Genomic DNA, 16,368 nt, shown 5'->3' on the forward strand with positions numbered 1-16,368 from the left:
GGATGCTTAGTAGTGGGTAAAAATGAGGAAAATAAATAAATAAGATCCAATATGGATTTTCATTTTTTCTGCAAGTATGTAGGATAATAAACTAGAAGTTTAAATAACTACAATCACATCTACAGTGAGTTCTGGGTAACTCTTATGCCTCCGGATCAGTGAAATATACAGGGGTTTCTAGGTCATCATTGTTTGCAGAAGCAAATGATTCTTCAGATCCTATCGTCGATGGGCTTGAAATGGTACTCTCTTCAGAATCCGAGATTTCATCATGTACAGCAACAGGTTCCTCAAGCTCGGACTCAGATCCTGAAGTCCCTAGCTGCTTATTAATTGCAACCTTGGCCATGTCGAGAAACCATTCATCCTCAGGTAGAGAACTGAATAATGGGAGGAAGAAGAAAATACTGAGCAATGCGTCCATGAAAAATAGGGAGATAAAGGATAATGCGAAAATAGAAGGAAAACGGAGACAGCAGAAAAAACATGATTACAGACCTTTGTGGGTCAACATTTCTCGCTGAGAAAGCTGCGATCGCTCTAGTTATGATTACCGACACAAGCTGCTGAACAGGTCTGTGTGGATACCGTCCACAGACAGCAATCTCAACGACGAAATGCATATCAAGAATAAGCTGAAAGAAGAAGAAAAAAAATGATATTTTTAGGATTTGAACCAAAGTAACATGAAAGCTTGAAAAAATGTACCTGCTGCAGTCCTGAAGGCCGGAGTTGGATGGATTCATCCTCAAAAACGTCCCAAAACTCCTGTTCATTGGAGAGCCACATGACAACCGTTTCAGTTAGCCTCGAGAGTAAGACCTTCTGTATCTTCTCTTTACCCAGTAAGACATCACCAGCAACACTAGCTAGTTGCCGCAACTTTACAAACAGCGCCTGAGAAAAATACATAAGGCAGATAAGTGAGATGGACTGTGTTTTTGTTGTTGTTGTTAACACATCAATGGGACTGAATGTAATCGTCTGAACTGAAATGCATGATAAATTAAACCAACATTACTAATCATTTTTAATATGCTCAGATTTCTATCTTATTCCTGAAAGTCAGTGTATGCCCTGCCCTTCACTTTCAAGCTAACAGGGATGAGCACTCAGAAACTGGGATGAAGACTCCCATACATATCAGCTAACAGAGTTAATCAACAGATATAATAAAATGCTATGTTTTATGATGGACTGAAGCAACTTTAGTGTAAACATATTTAGAAGAGTTAGATGGGACAGGAGTCCAAATGGTAACTACCCCTATGTTGCCTAAATGCTGAACATTTCTGTCTAGTGTCAAGTAGCAAATAAAATGTAATTAAACTAAAGGTCTTTTTTTGGAAAGTTCTAAGACTGAAAAAGAACAAGAAAAATGGTTATAAAAGAAATATTATAGCACTACGTTAGCTCTTATGCACAGCATAGCGGTCCGAAGGTAGTACCATAAATCATCAGTTTGATCCTATCCTTATAAACAGGAATGTTTCAACATAGACCTGTGAGCTATGATGCTATGGGTTTTCACAGTAACAAGAAATTATTTTGAGTTTTTAACAAGATTGAAGCAAACAACCGATATCGCATCATTGAAATGGAATCACCTGGAAAGGCAGTGACGGTGAGGGATCAGACTCCCAAAGAAGATCATCAGTTTTCAGTTCCAAGTACATTCTAGCATCCAGTCGTGATTTCCCTTCTAAGTAAATAAATGATAAGACATACTGTAGGCAAAAATGATCCCTCAGTTTATCCAATGAATGTTGCAGACTACGTTTCCACTCTTTGTATTCTATGGAGAATATAGATCCAGAGCCAAGGCCCTCGCCTGATCCACCTATTCTCTTCTTCTCAGCTTGGATATCAAAAAACTTGGATACGACTGCTGGCAATAATTCATCTGCAACAGTATATGCTGTTCCAATGAGTTGAATCTGCTGTGCATCACTTTCTGCTTTAAATTCTATAGGCTCTTTTGACTCCACTAGATGATCATCTTCAGAAGCTCCTGGTAAGACTTCGATTAGTGCTTCAACATATTTATCAAATAGTTGGACAAATTTATTCAAAATTGTTCCACCAAAGTGAATTATAGTCATTGGGGTAATTTGATCCAAAACATCCTGCAAGGAGCACATACAGAGATCAGCTGCTTCATATTGTACATAGATAACAGGTGGAGTACATAAACCTCTAAAGCAACTCAATGAACCGCACACTATTCTAATTTCCAATCTTTCAATAAAAGACTGTCATTTCCAAATTGTTAAAATAGGATATATTATTTTGGTGCCTACACTAACTCATGCAGGTGTGTCACATATATTTATCTTATGTATGTGGATGCAGGGAGTTGTTACATTATCTTTGGTTGCTATCTGTCAAGTAACTAACTTAGACGCACAATAATCAAGGTTCAATTTCAACAAGGTTTTCAGGTGCTATGGGAAAACCAATGACCAACACTCAAGTGCTGTTATATGCTAGAAACCAGGTAATCATGTGTATCTCACAATGAGAATACATTGGATTTAACACATATCAAGTTTACTGACAGGACCAGTGAAATACTTATATAATATTGTCCAGTTGAACACTACAGAAAGGTTGGAATAAGGAAAATCGAGTAAAAAGAATGAAACAAAGCACTCACGTTAATAATGGACATGAACTTCTTTCCACTGCTTGTAAGCATGATATTTGGTGCAACTGCACTAGAGAGCCGTGATCCTTCTTGAGGGCTGGGAAGCAGAATATCATCATTTTTTGCCGAATCTATAACCTTTCTTCTCAGCCTTCTAAAATTTAGTTCAAGCACTTCTTCAACATAGGGGTGCAATAGTACCATAAGTAAATTTGAGAATTTCAGGCCATATGATTCTAGATAAGAGCAGTGAGTGAGACTAGTTTGGATGCATATGCAGGCAGAACGAAGGGCAGAGACACTCTCAGGCAAAGGAGAATTTTCTTTAACCAAACGTGCAAAGGTTTCTATTTCATATTCAGCCCACTGAATGGTCCGGTTCAAATTCATGGGGCTATCGCCAAATAGTGTACTAGATTCTTTGGATACCTTTGAGATAGCTGAGAAAACAAGCTTTGACAAAGTTGCAGAGTACGTTTCTGTGTAGATTGAACAGGTTGGAAGAAATCCTTCAACATTTTTCTGAAGACGTGACCCATAAGCTTTTAGAAGAACTTGGTGTGCTAGAGAACCTTTGCCGATCTTAATAAGGCCAGACAAAGACTTCCTTAGCTCGGTAATAGATAAAGAAGGTTGTTCTGAATACCTAACAAGCTGATCCTCAAGAATTGATTTTCTTTTGGATAGTGCTGTCTTATAGGCAGAAATCTCTGCGTCTAATTCTTTGCCAGAATCATCCATAGCCATATATTTCTTCTCCTCGGTCTCCAGAGCAACCAATGCCTCCTCTATTTTGTGCTCTGCAAGCAAAATATCTAACTTATCCAGAAAACTAACCTTGGAATCTTGGGTATCACAGGACAAAATTTCATCAAGTTCTGTTTGAAGGTCCTTCTCTTCAACGTTTTCATCCTTGCAATATTTTTGCCACATTTCAAGTTCACGGCACACACCGCTCATTAGATCTTGCACAAGAATCCCCTGGGCAGACACATGCTTCTGCAACTCAATTAACTCTTGTTCTGCCTCAACAACCTCCTCGGATATTCTGTGTAAAGAAACAAAAAATCAGAAAGCATTTCAGTAGATTAAAAACAACAATGAGTGCAAGAAAGCAAGAAGAAGCACTAAATATTATATATTACAATCCAAACTTATAGGGACTCAAAGCTAAAGCTGAATCATACGAACTTGGTGAAAAGGTTAACTTTTAGATTTACCGGAGGAAAGCGTGGTATTTCGACTGCATATTCCCACACAAGTTTTCAATAGCATCCTTCAACTCCAATAGCTCAGAGCAAATTTTCCTGATACCCTGTCAAACACAGTAGGTAATATCAATGAGTACGACCATCACCAAAGGCTTCAGCAACAACCGGAGTCCCCACCAAAGGCCCCAACAGACACAGATGCAGGTGAACCAACAGCTCCATTTAAGTTTCATAGCAACATGGTCAAGCTAGTTTAGTTTGTACTTCAGATTTCAATCGCCGCAAGCTTCAACCACAACTTGCACCAGATTGCATTAGACAGTCTACCCAGTCAAGATTCACCAATTCACAAAAATAACTCGGTAGCCAAATGCTACATAGATTCACTCTCCTAAGTCCTACGCGGTTGCCCAAGGCAACACCACATGGATCCGAAATCGCCTCAAACTCCCACAACAAGCAAGCAGAATATAGCAGCAGCTGAGAGAGAAGGTAAAGAGGGGGAAGAAACCGCGGGTGCACCCGCGGAATGCAGGAGGCGGAGCGAGCGGAGGAGGAGGAAAAAGGAAGGGGCACCTTCTCGGTATGCGACTGGTAGGCGGCGCGGATGGAGGACTGCGGGGTGATCCACTCGTGGCCCGGGAAGTCCTCCTCCAGCAGCTCCTCCTCGCTGCTGCTCTCCATCGCCGCCGCCGGCCTCCCCAGCGCGTCCCCTCCGGGGGGCCCCCTCCTCACCTAGCGAGCGAGAGGGAGAGAGAGGGAGAGGGCGTTCTCCTCCGCTTGCGGCGGCGGGAGCGTGGGGCGGGGAGGGGAGGGAGAGGTGGGGGTGGTGGGGTGGAGGAGTACGGCGAGTGCTGCCGGTATGGGCGGTCACCCACCGGCAGCGACCGGAGGGCTACCGTGTAGGGGGAGGGGGATTTCGGCGTGACGTCGTGTTGCTCTGCCTCGTCGTCTCCTCCGCGAGACTACGGCAGTACGGCGACATAGGTGGTGAATGGTGACAAGGTGGGCCCGGACTGTCGGTGTAAAAGATGCTTTACTGGGAAACCTTTTGCAACTTTTGTTACTGCTGCCTCTCAGTCAAAATGTAACCCTGTATACTATCTGATTAAAAATATCTATTATTTAGTATCAGATTTGATTAAACTTTTATAATTTAATAAATAATTTTATGTTAAAAATAAATTTATAAAATGTAATAAGTTTATGATATTATGATTCTACTTTCTGAGGAGAATTGATGTATATTATTTGTGTTGTATTTAAACCAAATATTTAAGAAATAATCGATGGTTGGAATTTTTAAAGTTTGATAAAATATTGTTCTAAACGATAAATATTTTTGACCAGCGGGAGTACTATTTAATTCTTACATCAAAATATAAGTATTTTTAGTACTAGTACTACTTATCTTATCAATCACTTCACATTTAAAATTTCAACTATTTTATCCCCACATATCAATTTCTTATTTTTTTTTAGGTCTGCGGTTTTTATTGGGATATTTTTGATAGTGTCATATCATCAAAAACACAATTAAGTGAATGAGTGAAACACTTTTTTCAATTCAAAAATTCACTTCATGGTTTTATAGGCTAAAATGTCAATTACATATGTGAAGATTAAAAGAATTGCTCGTAGGGAGGTTTCAATCTAACATATATATCCAAATCAAAGGTTGGATGTGTATATACATGTAAAATGTAACACAAATTTGTATGTCTTCGATTAATCCGATACCTCTGTAAGTCTGTATGTTGCCATGCAACCCGATCATTTGTATCTCGTATGCAATAGGTTAAGCAAAGAAACCATAACTTCGCTAAAGCTATTTGCTTGAACTAACCACCATAGTCACGAAAAACACGACAGATCGTTGGCACACGATTAGTTAAGAACAAGTGATTGAAAATATTTTTTTATTCTTTAAAGAAACTTTTATATAAAAAGCTTTTTTCCCTAAAAAATCGTACCGTTTGGAAAGCTGGCTTGGAAAACGATATGTTAGCTCAGCCTGTCAGCCAACGGCCCATTCCAAAAGGGGCCTTAAAATTCACCGTAATTCAAACCTCGGCCCAAAATCAAAGAAAGCAAAAGGCCCAGCCTATTCGAGCCCATGGGCCGGGGCCCAATTTAGAACGACGAACAGCAACGCGGCGCTCGTCTTCGTCTCGTCTTCTTCCTAGGTGACTCGAGCGAGAGAGACGTTGCCTTGCCCTCCCTGGTCAACCACCGCGTGTACCGTAGCGCCCGGCTCGCGGGGAGGCGCGGCGCCGAGGAATATCCGGAGGATGACGACGCGGGGGGTGGGGGTGGCGCTGGCGCGCGCGCGGTCGCTGTCGGCGGCAGGCGTCAGCCCTCCTCCGCCTGCCCTGCCGAGCACCAGCAGACACCGCGAGAAAGTACAAAGCGGAGCGCCACCACCCCCGGTCAGCCAACCCACCCGCCCTCTCTGTCGCGCTGCCGCTGCGCCTGCGCTGACCCTTTCCACCACCCCGCCTCGCCTCCGCCGGCCGGCAGGCGGCGGCTAGTGGCCGCCTCGCCCCGCTCCAAGACATGGCCGCCCGCTTCCTCCTCCTCCTACTCCCTCTCTCGCTCTCGCTCGTCGTCTCCGCCGCCGCCGTGACGGCCCGTGCCCGCCTCAGCCAAGGTATGGCAAGGGTCGTTCCCGGTTTTGCTCGAACTAGTGATTTTGGTGGTGCTTCGCTCGGCTGACTGGTGGGATCGATTCTGGTGCCGCTGGCCTTTGGCGCAGTGGATGCGGGGAGGCGGCTGAAGGAGGAGCTGTGGGGGAGGAACAAAGGGCACGAGATGGTCGGGTCGTGGCGCGACGGTGACCCGTGCTCACCGTCTCCCTGGGAAGGGTTCTCCTGCCGATGGAAGGACGGCGATCTCGTCGTCGAAAGGCTGTGAGTTCCTTTCCCTGCACGCCGGATCGTGGGCGTGATCAGCGTTCTCACGGCCATTGGTTCTATTCACAATTCATTCTGCTGCTTTTAGTGAGAATCTGTTTGGTTGTTCCTTTGAATTAGTTGCATCTGCAAGTATGAGCTGAGTTGAATTGCAACCAATGTGGTGTATACTGATATCTGTGCAGGAATTTTTCTTCAAAGAAACTGCAGGGCCCGATTCCCACCGCAATTGGTAACTTCACAGAACTAGATGAGCTGTATGCTTCACTGATCTTCTTCTCCAAGTGTGTTTGTGCTATCTCAGATGCTTAGTTTTATATTCTTATTACTAATTGTGGGTGCAGTGATCTGCAGGACAACAACTTCACTGGATCTATTCCAGAATCTTTCACTGGTCTCACACACTTGTTGAAGCTGTAAGTAGATCATGTTGTCCTCTACCTTTTCCGCTTACAATAAAAAAATATGAATGTATGCACATATTCCATGTCCCATTCTGGGGTCTCAACAGTTTTACATAATTTAGATCATGCTGGTTCCATTTGATATGCTTCTCGCATATGGTCATTTGATATTGGCCAGAAACGTCTTATTAAGCATGGTCATTTGTCCAGGTCAGTAAAGTGCAATCCTTTCTTGAACAATCAGCTACCTGATGGCCTATCTATCCACGTGGAATTCAGGTGAGATATCTGTTCTGATGTTCAATGTATATGGTCTTGACTCTTGAATGGTAGTGACATAATTTTACTGCACTTGCTTATGAAAAATGAAAGCTATGGAGGCTGCGGTTATCATAGTCCACCTGGAGTTGCCAATAGGAGAATATCCGTTATTGGTGGTGTTGCCGGAGGATCTTTGGCATGTACTTTTGCACTTGGATTTTTCTTTGTTTGTTTCAACAAGCGTGAAAAGAATCCTCAGAAAACAGACTGCTCTTCTACAACAAGTACGTTCCCTTCTGCTAAATTTAGACAGTGGATATTTTGCATGCTTGCGTGTGTACTCAGGATATATTGTGCAAGTCTCTCAGAACAATTTCATGTGGATCTATGATTTCGGTGCATTTATCAAGAGCTCTCATTTGGTAGATGTTGCAGCTCTCGTATATGTCTTATACTTTGTTAGATGGACATGCGCAGTTACAGATATCCTATGCGATGAGGAACAAAATGTTTACCCTGGCAGTTTTAGATTTCTAGTAGGCCTTGAAATTTGAGGATTTGACTCTTTGATGGAGGCTCAACAGCAGAATTAGGAGTTGCATTCATCAGCGCATCCAGTTCCTTGTAAAAGAGAATGCACCTCATAATTGCTAGTCAGTACTGTGCATAAATACTCAAAACATCAATAAATACCTCCTATAATGTTGTATGCAGATCCTGTTTTTGAAGAATGTAGCACCCGTAAAGCTACAAACTCTGCAGTACAGCAGTTGTCACTTAAATCAATCCAGAATGCAACGTGCAACTTCAAAACCTTGATAGGCGAGGGTGGGTTTGGATCGGTTTATCGTGGTACACTAGCACATGGTGAAGAAGTTGCCGTAAAGGTTCGTTCGGCCTCGTCAACACAGGGAACGCGTGAATTCAACAATGAGGTACAGATGAAACCTCTCCCTACTAGCATAAAGGATTAATATTGGTGTGGGTTTAGGGTGGATGTAACTCTAAAAGGTTGTTGATTGTCTTTTAGTTGATAATGCTAAATTTTGGAAAAATTTTACATCAATGATCAGCTTTGTTTGAAAGGATACATCAATGATTAGTTGTTTAGTTTTTCAATATTTGTATATTGAAATCACTGTTTCATGCAAAGTTCCTCTGATCATCAATCAATCAATTGACGCAGTTGAGGCTTCTTTCTGCTGTGCGGCATGAGAATTTGGTCCCACTAATTGGATATTGCTGTGAAAAGGATCAACAAATTTTGGTCTATCCATTCATGTCCAATGGTTCCCTACAAGATCGCCTCTACGGTATGAAGTTTCACTAAGGTTTAGTTAATTTTCAGTTTAAGACCCTTCCTTTTTATATATAATCTATTTCTTAGGTGAGGCGTCAAAAAGGAAAGTTCTTGATTGGCCCACCAGATTATCTGTTTGCATTGGTGCTGCTAGAGGTTAGCACTTAGCACTGCCTTTTTCTTCTTGAAGGGTCTCGTGGAGTTGTTTTTATCTCCAGTGGGATTGAAACGAATCCTTCTCTGTGCAATTCCGGGCATAGGTTACTCTTTTAAGTATTTGAACATTGCAGACACCTTTTCTCATTTCTTTTACATGATTGAATGCTTGTCTTGCTTGTACAGGATTAGCACATCTGCACAGTTTTGCTGGCCGCTGTATCATACACAGAGATGTCAAGTCCAGTAACATACTCCTGGATCACAGCATGTGTGGCAAGGTTGCAGACTTCGGTTTTTCTAAGTACGCACCTCAAGAAGGGGACAGTAATGCATCAATAGAAGTGAGGGGGACTGCTGGATATTTAGACCCTGAGTAAGTTTTTCATTGCTTTTACTGTGGGACCAAGAGTCTTTTCTCAACCCATTGTTTGTTAAAATGCCTATGTCTTGTTTGCTGTATATATCCTGTGATTCAACATGCAGCTTCTCAATTATGCTTCCCTTTTATAAGGTACTATTCGACTCAGTCATTATCAACCAAGAGTGATGTGTTCAGTTTTGGAGTGGTTCTCTTAGAAATTGTAACCGGAAGAGAACCCCTTGATGTTCAGAGGCCTAGGGATGAATGGAGCTTAGTTGAGTGGGTAAGTTCTCATTGCAGATCAAGTGACCAACCAAGCATATACTTATCGATCAAATGAAATATCTTTCCTCTTAAAAGAAATCAAGTGAAATCTGTCTTAGATAAACCATGGCGCATGTTGCGCAGTCGAAGGAGATCCCTATCTCCCCTGAACATCTTCTCCCTAATTTCTCCTCTGTTCTTGGTCTTCTGACCTGTGTAACTATTGCTTCTCCTCTTAATATAGCACCGGCAAAAGGCTGGCTCCGTTTCAAAAAAAAAATCTCATTTGTTGGACACTTACACAAAATGATTTGTAGCCACTACATACTGACATTTCTTGCCCTGGTTTGCATATGCAGGCCAAACCATATATCAGGGAATACAGAATTGAAGAAATCGTTGACCCTGGCATAAAAGGGCAATATTGTTCAGAGGCCATGTGGAGGGTCCTTGAGGTTGCATCAGTGTGCACTGAACCCTTCTCAACCTTCCGGCCAAGCATGGAAGATGTTGTCAGAGAGCTAGAGGACGCTTTGATAATAGAGAACAATGCTTCAGAGTACATGAGGTCCATCGAAAGCACAGGGACACTCGGCTCCAACCGCTATCTGTCCATTGACAGGAAGATGTTTGCATCAGGTTCAGCTCGGTTTGCATCATTTGATGCAACGAAAGGGCATTTGCAAACGATGCCTTCTTCACTTCCGAGATAGCTGACTGTGCAACGGCTGTCACTATCACTCTATCAGGATCCAGAATGTGAATTCGTGATGCTTCTGAAGTACAAGACTGAGTTCAAGGCGTCAACCAATGATTGTCCAAGACCATTTGTACCCTGTACAGATATCAGAATTCAGAGGTCATGCAGTGACCACATGGGAAAAGCTTCCCAAACAGAGGCAGTCTGGTCATTGCAGTTTCTATTGATTCAATGCTTTAGAATGTGTCCTGCCTAGACTACTCGTTGAACATTGTTTCGGTCTTCGAGGGCTAGAGAAGGTCGGGTAGCATCACTTCATTGTTTCGATTCTTCCTGCTTCAGAATGTGATTACGATGGATGCAATTAATCTAGTATTACATTGAATTTTCCTATCTTTCTAACAATTTGAGGTGTATTATTGACGATGCTTGTTCCCAAGTGTCATTATACAGGAAGTGTCAATTTAGATGGAATGGAACACGGTGCTACTATCAAAGTTTTGAGATCTTTTGATTTCATCTGTAAAATATTTTAGATATCTTACATAGGAAAATCATGATAAACGCAACAGAATCAAAAAGAGAACTGAAAAAAAGAAGCAAAAGCTCACAATGCCCACAGCCCTAGCCATTAGCCAAGTGTAGTCCTAACTCCAATGGGAAATTTGCAAGCCCAAAGTCAGAAGCCAAACAGGGCAAAGGTACACCTTTGAACCTTTGGACTGAACTCGCCATGAAAAAGAGCAAACATGGACAGAATGTATGTATTTTTGGTTCTCCATTTTGATTTTATGGTTTGCTGGACAAGATTAGAGTTCCAAGCTATAATATGGTTCTTATATGAGTGCATTGTTACACACTTTTCCAGCCACTCCACATAGTACATGTAAAAAGGCAAAGAGTATAACTGCAGGTAAAGGTTCACCAAAAACCTCCAGAGGAAGGTAAAAGCTTCAGCAGGTAACTTCCCAAGGAGAGCATGAGTCTTGCACTCATTGTTTTCTTTCGCTTAATGTTATCAGAAAACACTTGACAAGACAGAAGGTTGACCTGAGGGTAAACATCCATAAAATCAGGATAGTTCATTGGACCCATATGTTCTTGATAAGTATTGATCTTGAACAGTAGGAGGCATGCACCAAACTATAGCTGAAATCGGCAATGAGCTGTATAAGGTTCCTCCATTAGTTCCTCAGCCCAACTCAAAGTTCGATAAAGTACTATTTTTCATTCTGATCATAATATCAGATCATTTTGTTAAACAACAGCTAATCCATCCTGTCAAAAAGTAATAATGCAAGGAAATAGCTGGGCATGGAATTCCTTACCTATTTTCATGTGATCTAAGGTATGCCAAACAATTCATGACTACCTTTATCAGCAGATTTGTTTGCCCCAAACAATTCACGAGTCCCTTTATCAGCAGGTTTGTCTGCCCCAAATAATTCACGAGCCCCTTTATCAGCGGACTTATCTGTAGGGGTGCTGTCAAGGACTTGATACTGAGGGTTACTCATGCGCCATTCATTGACAATAAGGGCTGGATCGGTCAACTGAGAACTACTTCCCTCACCATCAGAAGGAAATGGCACTGTGGCATCAGTTAATCTTCGCGGTCGCCGAACAGTTCTGCTGCTCCTGCTTGAAGAAGGGAAGATTGCCTCCGCGCCCTTCTGTTTTGTCCCAATAAAGCCACAAGCAAGAGCTTCCAGAGCTCGGGTTGTCGGCGGGCGGCTTCTGGTACTCTGCCTCCTCTGCTCACTCAAGAGTCCATTACAAGGGGCATTCATGTCTGGAAGACAGTCATCCACCCCGTTGGTTTCAGAAGAATGAATAGATCTGTCCATGCTATGTGTATTCTTTTCAGAAGGCACAACGTAGCTCACAGCTGGCTCATAATCAGAAGGAACTTGTGGAATATTCAGATCAATAAAATGCTTATCTTGGGACTTTTCCTTGTAAACCATTTTTTCATCAGTAGGGGGCACATTGTACAACTGTCTGTGACATAAATTAATGTTACCCATGTCAAAGTTTATAGTAGTTGATGAGTTCGGAATTGAACCCCAAATGAAAGGCTTAGCCCCTGCGATTGCTTCGTTTGCTCCAGACACATCATGTTGCGGTGTGTTGACAACCTGCTTCCCATGCTGTCTTTTACTGGCGGCAGTATTTCTGCGTCCAGTTCTCTCACTCTTACAAGATACTAGCCTCCTCCTCTTTGACATTGATGCTGCTAAGTAAACTTGGGGCTCAGGAATTACCCTTTGATCAAACTGAAAGTTTATTTCAGTGGAAGAATTAGTAGCATGGACCCTTTGAGTACCAACAGGAAGAATAGTTGCAGTTGAGGGGCAGGAACTATTAATTATGCTGAAACCCTGATCAATTGACATGTGACCATTGGTTGATGTTAATGTGCCTGAAAAGGTGGAATTCTTCTGAAGTACATCAACATCCATCCTATCACCTGTTGGGGGTTTACATTTCTTCACACTGTCATACTTAGCATCTGTCTTGTTTTGATTTGTATTTATATGTTCATAAGACTGAGAGCTGTCCTCTGAATCAGAGTGTTCTTCTGAGCTGTCACTCCCAGAATCTCCAGAATGTGGTGAAGACATGTAACCATGACTGGCATCTGTAGGTAGATTTCTTAGAGATCTCACCTTGCATGGTTCTTCTCCTTGAACAACACTAGTATCCACCACAGTAAATTTCATTAGCTCTGGTGAACACCCAGGCTCACCGGGCCGGTTATAGCAAGGAGATTTCTTGTCAGTAATTGTGCCTTTGTCAAGTTCAGCATCATGGATCCATCCATTTTCAATCTTGAACCCACCTTCACCATTACCACCCTCAACTCCAAATTCAAGCAGTCTTGGTTCTGATGCAACCTTGCTTAACACATCACTAACGGAATCAAAATAATGGTTTCCTCTGACAAGCTTCTTTCTAGAAAATTTCTTTACACCTGGAATGAGGAACACTAAAGCATGCTTGCCAACTAGAGAAGAATCCTTGGGCTGCTCCGAGTGCCACCCTCTTGCGAGCAGGCGAGGCCAGACAGCCTCCCAGAATAGATCATTAGATTTTGCCTTGCTTAGTCTGAAATCACCAGTCAAAAACTTTATGATGTCTCCAGATGAAAGCGATGAGCAAGCCTTGCCAATAGGGATTTCCACACGGTTTGAGATACCATGGTTTCTACTAGGATCTAATGCAAATCCAGTCAAGTCATATTTTCCCTTGCCAATTCCAACAGCCTCTACAAGAATTTGCGCACCAACTGTGGACCTTAAGGATAAAATAAACTCCTCAAAGGTAGATGTTCCCTCATTAAATGTTTTAAAGACCTGCAGGTAACCATATACCTCTTGAGAAAATTAACAACAACGATAACTTAATGCTGGGAGTCTTCAAAAGCAAAAGGCATGATTTGAATGTTTTATCATGAAATAATAGTGCATTAATGCTAATGAAAGGCAATCCCAAAGTGCTCTTAGCATTATGGCAAGTTTAGCAATAATGAAACATAAATAAGGATCTGATTGCAAACATCAGCTCTCAATGCATTAAAGTTCGCTAATTCAATACATCTGACAGGGAAGGGAGGAAAAGTAGAAGTTGAGCATACCTCCAGCAAAGTATCTCGAACTTCCTTTGCTATACCAGCAAGCATACGTGACAGCAGTTCCTGCTGTCTTGTACCAGAAAATATGCGCAATCCAAGTATACATCTCCTGCTTCTTACTTTTCTACATGCAGCCCATCGATTATAAGCATCAGACCTGAAGAACTCTCCATAGTAATAGGATAGAACTTCTCCCATTGTCTTGCATTGCATAAATTTCGTCACCTGAACAAGATTCTTGCCAAAAATGTAGAGACCAAGAAGAAAAGTTTGTGCCTCTTCATCAGTCCAGAAATATCGTACCATTCCCGGCAGAGGGATACCATCATTGGCGTTCCTATTTTGTAAGCAATGCATATCTTGTCCAGCAGATTTTAGAAGTTTCCCATCTTGCTCATCACATTCAACCTTACAACCCGGAACATTTCTCGGAATATTTTCAATGATGTGGCTGTCACAATCATCATGTGAAGAACATGAATTGCGTCCTGAAAATCCTGTCTGCTCATTTTTTACATGATCACTTGTATTTTGGGTCCATGTGACTGGAATAGCTAATCCTACACCAACAGGATAATCAAAACCGAAAATTCCCTTGTCATCAATTAGGCATGACCTTAATTTCAGACGTTCCTCTTCTGTTGCTAGATTTGGAATTTCCACCTGGTACTCATCCCCTACACGCGGGTACACTCGCGTATCTTCATTGACCTCTTCAGAGCATATGGGCTCCAGAAAACGTGGCTGCTCAACAAGCATCTCTACTGAATGCTCTTCACTATCCTTAATTTCAGTAAGGTCCATCTACGCAAAAGAATACACCAGATCACATTCACAATGGTTGAAAACATAGCTGAGCAATACAGCATTACTATATGAATGAGAATGTTTACCTGGTATTCTTCATCATTTTTTACTTCAAGAGTGTCCATCTGTAAAATAAAACAGTGAAGGATAAGAATTGTATTAGCCAACTGGTGAGTGGTTTCGTCAAATCCCATGCATATGACCAACCTGAACAGAAATGTAAACCACAAAAGTCTGCAAACAACTTGGTACGAACATAAAATGGAAAAGTATATCATTCCTCAAGCGTCGGCGAGAGTACAAATTTTGTCTTTAACGTTACCAAAGTTCCAGCCCAATGGACAATAAAGCTCCAACATGTCCATATATACTGAACTGTAGAGCACCTAAAATATAATATGTTTGTCAAATTGAATTACGCCAAATTATATCCTTGAAAAAGGAGGTATTTTTCTTTAAAAATTCGACCTAACATTGAAATGCAAGATAAAAGGCAACTAAAATTGTTACATTTTGGCAGAATAGTTAATTAAAAAAAATATAAGCAGGGATGGCAGCATAATAGAACTGCAATGTTAAGAATCGAGCGGAAACATAATCAAAGCCAATCTGAATGCAGCCCAGTTCTCTACAGCTACATGTATTTCTCATAAGCAGATGCAAATTTAATATTAGGCCAAAAAATTGTTTTGGTATTAATTATGTAAAGATAAAGAAAATCAGTGGAGATTTGCATGGACTACAACTGATAGTTCACGCTTATCCGGGAGCTAGTGGTTTCATGAACAAATGCACCCCCCACGGCCGATATCTAGATAATTCAAAAAAGGTAAACTTTTATTAAGGATCCTCAGGTACTCACATGGGAACATCAGATGGTACATTTGATCAAAAGAAATCCAAATATCCTACTAGATCCACAACACTAACTGCCTTGACAATATTACACTCCTGTCAGCATAACGATTTATTGCGCGCAGAACCAGGAGTTCATACACAGGACCAGACCCATTACATCACAAGCTTTCAAACCTCCCTTGGCACAAAGCCACGATCTCCGACGCGGGCAATTACAATCTCGATCGGTGCATCTCAACTATTCCCAAAACAGTATATATCATCAACCACATCACATCCACGTCGCTCACGAATCACGACCGCATCGGCATCCTCGCGCAATGGCAACACGATTTACATCCGTAAACGAAAAGCTCTCTGATCCAGAGATCGGGGCTCACCTCGCAGCGCGGTTAAGCAGGCCGGGCGGGGACCGAGTGGGATCTGGCGCCGGCGCACGACGATGGCGACGACGGGGACCCCACCGGACTGGGAGCGCACGAGCGACCACGACGAAGATGCGCCACCCCCCCAACCTGGACCCTGGAGCTCGATGACGACAAAGGCCGAAAAGCGGCGCGCCGTACGAGGCTAAAGATAGAACAGCCGCGCGCGCGTCGTGAGCAGGAGACGGATGCGGCGGCGGCGGCGGCGGCGAAGTGGATAAGAGAGAGAGAGAACGCGCGCGCGAGAGAGAGCGAGCGAGAGGGATGGAGGCGGCGGAGGAGTGGACCGCGACACGCGGTCGGTGGTGACCTGACCGGGAGAGGAGTTGACGGCGGCGGCGTCGCCGTGTTGGCGAGAGGAACAGGGGGAGGGGGGGCGCCGTCCCCCGTTGGAAGAAGGCGAGGCGAGGCGATGCGAGTGGGGG

The 16,368-nt window shown here is 42.7% G+C and overlaps 3 protein-coding genes across 5 annotated transcripts; 1 reads left to right on the forward strand and 2 right to left on the reverse strand.

Annotated features, from left to right (window-relative positions):
* Window positions 1-48: 48 nt before the first annotated feature.
* Window positions 49-4,793, reverse strand: LOC102706302 (exocyst complex component EXO84C). Its single transcript, XM_006657788.3, has 7 exons — window positions 4,435-4,793; window positions 3,868-3,962; window positions 2,657-3,695; window positions 1,608-2,126; window positions 709-897; window positions 499-635; window positions 49-380 (listed from the first exon to the last, which is right to left on the reverse strand). Exons 1-7 carry the CDS (start codon window positions 4,540-4,542, stop codon window positions 143-145), a joined length of 2,325 nt encoding a protein of 774 aa, XP_006657851.1. The 5' UTR covers window positions 4,543-4,793; the 3' UTR covers window positions 49-142.
* Window positions 4,794-6,132: 1,339 nt separating this feature from the next.
* On the forward strand, window positions 6,133-10,735 carry LOC102706580 (nodulation receptor kinase-like). The gene is made up of 12 exons (XM_006657789.3): window positions 6,133-6,508; window positions 6,614-6,767; window positions 6,956-7,027; window positions 7,115-7,186; window positions 7,385-7,453; window positions 7,547-7,719; window positions 8,150-8,370; window positions 8,622-8,748; window positions 8,823-8,891; window positions 9,078-9,267; window positions 9,406-9,538; window positions 9,879-10,735. Exons 1-12 carry the CDS (start codon window positions 6,415-6,417, stop codon window positions 10,230-10,232), a joined length of 1,728 nt encoding a protein of 575 aa, XP_006657852.2. The 5' UTR covers window positions 6,133-6,414; the 3' UTR covers window positions 10,233-10,735.
* A 200-nt stretch (window positions 10,736-10,935) lies between these two features.
* Window positions 10,936-16,368, reverse strand: LOC102706861. Of its 3 annotated transcripts, none has more exons than XM_006657792.3 (5): window positions 15,899-16,368; window positions 14,747-14,785; window positions 13,857-14,657; window positions 11,548-13,575; window positions 10,936-11,368 (listed from the first exon to the last, which is right to left on the reverse strand). In XM_006657792.3, exons 2-4 carry the CDS (start codon window positions 14,783-14,785, stop codon window positions 11,563-11,565), a joined length of 2,853 nt encoding a protein of 950 aa, XP_006657855.1. In that variant the 5' UTR covers window positions 15,899-16,368; the 3' UTR covers window positions 10,936-11,368; window positions 11,548-11,562. The 3 variants fall into 3 exon arrangements, with proteins under 3 accessions (XP_006657855.1, XP_006657854.1, XP_006657853.1); XM_006657791.3 differs by having other exon boundaries at window positions 10,936-11,385; XM_006657790.3 differs by having other exon boundaries at window positions 10,936-11,451.

This window comes from Oryza brachyantha, chromosome 7, assembly GCF_000231095.2.
Source record: "Oryza brachyantha chromosome 7, ObraRS2, whole genome shotgun sequence".
Taxonomy (NCBI): Eukaryota; Viridiplantae; Streptophyta; class Magnoliopsida; order Poales; family Poaceae; genus Oryza; species Oryza brachyantha.

Coding starts and splice junctions, on each gene's coding strand:
- LOC102706302 (XM_006657788.3), bottom strand. CDS start 4,542: ATGGAGAGCAGCAGCGAGGAGGAGCTGCTGGAGGAGGACTTCCCGGGC. Junction 3,963..4,434: donor ACCAGTCGCATACCGAGAAG/GTGCCCCTTCCT, acceptor TGTGTTTGACAG/GGTATCAGGAAAATTTGCTC. Junction 2,127..2,656: donor AGTTCATGTCCATTATTAAC/GTGAGTGCTTTG, acceptor TGCTCCTTGCAG/GATGTTTTGGATCAAATTAC.
- LOC102706580 (XM_006657789.3), top strand. CDS start 6,415: ATGGCCGCCCGCTTCCTCCTCCTCCTACTCCCTCTCTCGCTCTCGCTC. Junction 7,454..7,546: donor TCTATCCACGTGGAATTCAG/GTGAGATATCTG, acceptor GAAAAATGAAAG/CTATGGAGGCTGCGGTTATC. Junction 8,371..8,621: donor CGCGTGAATTCAACAATGAG/GTACAGATGAAA, acceptor CAATTGACGCAG/TTGAGGCTTCTTTCTGCTGT.
- LOC102706861 (XM_006657792.3), bottom strand. CDS start 14,785: ATGGACACTCTTGAAGTAAAAAATGATGAAGAATACCAG. Junction 14,658..14,746: donor AAAATGATGAAGAATACCAG/GTAAACATTCTC, acceptor TCTTTTGCGTAG/ATGGACCTTACTGAAATTAA. Junction 13,576..13,856: donor TTCGAGATACTTTGCTGGAG/GTATGCTCAACT, acceptor GGTTACCTGCAG/GTCTTTAAAACATTTAATGA.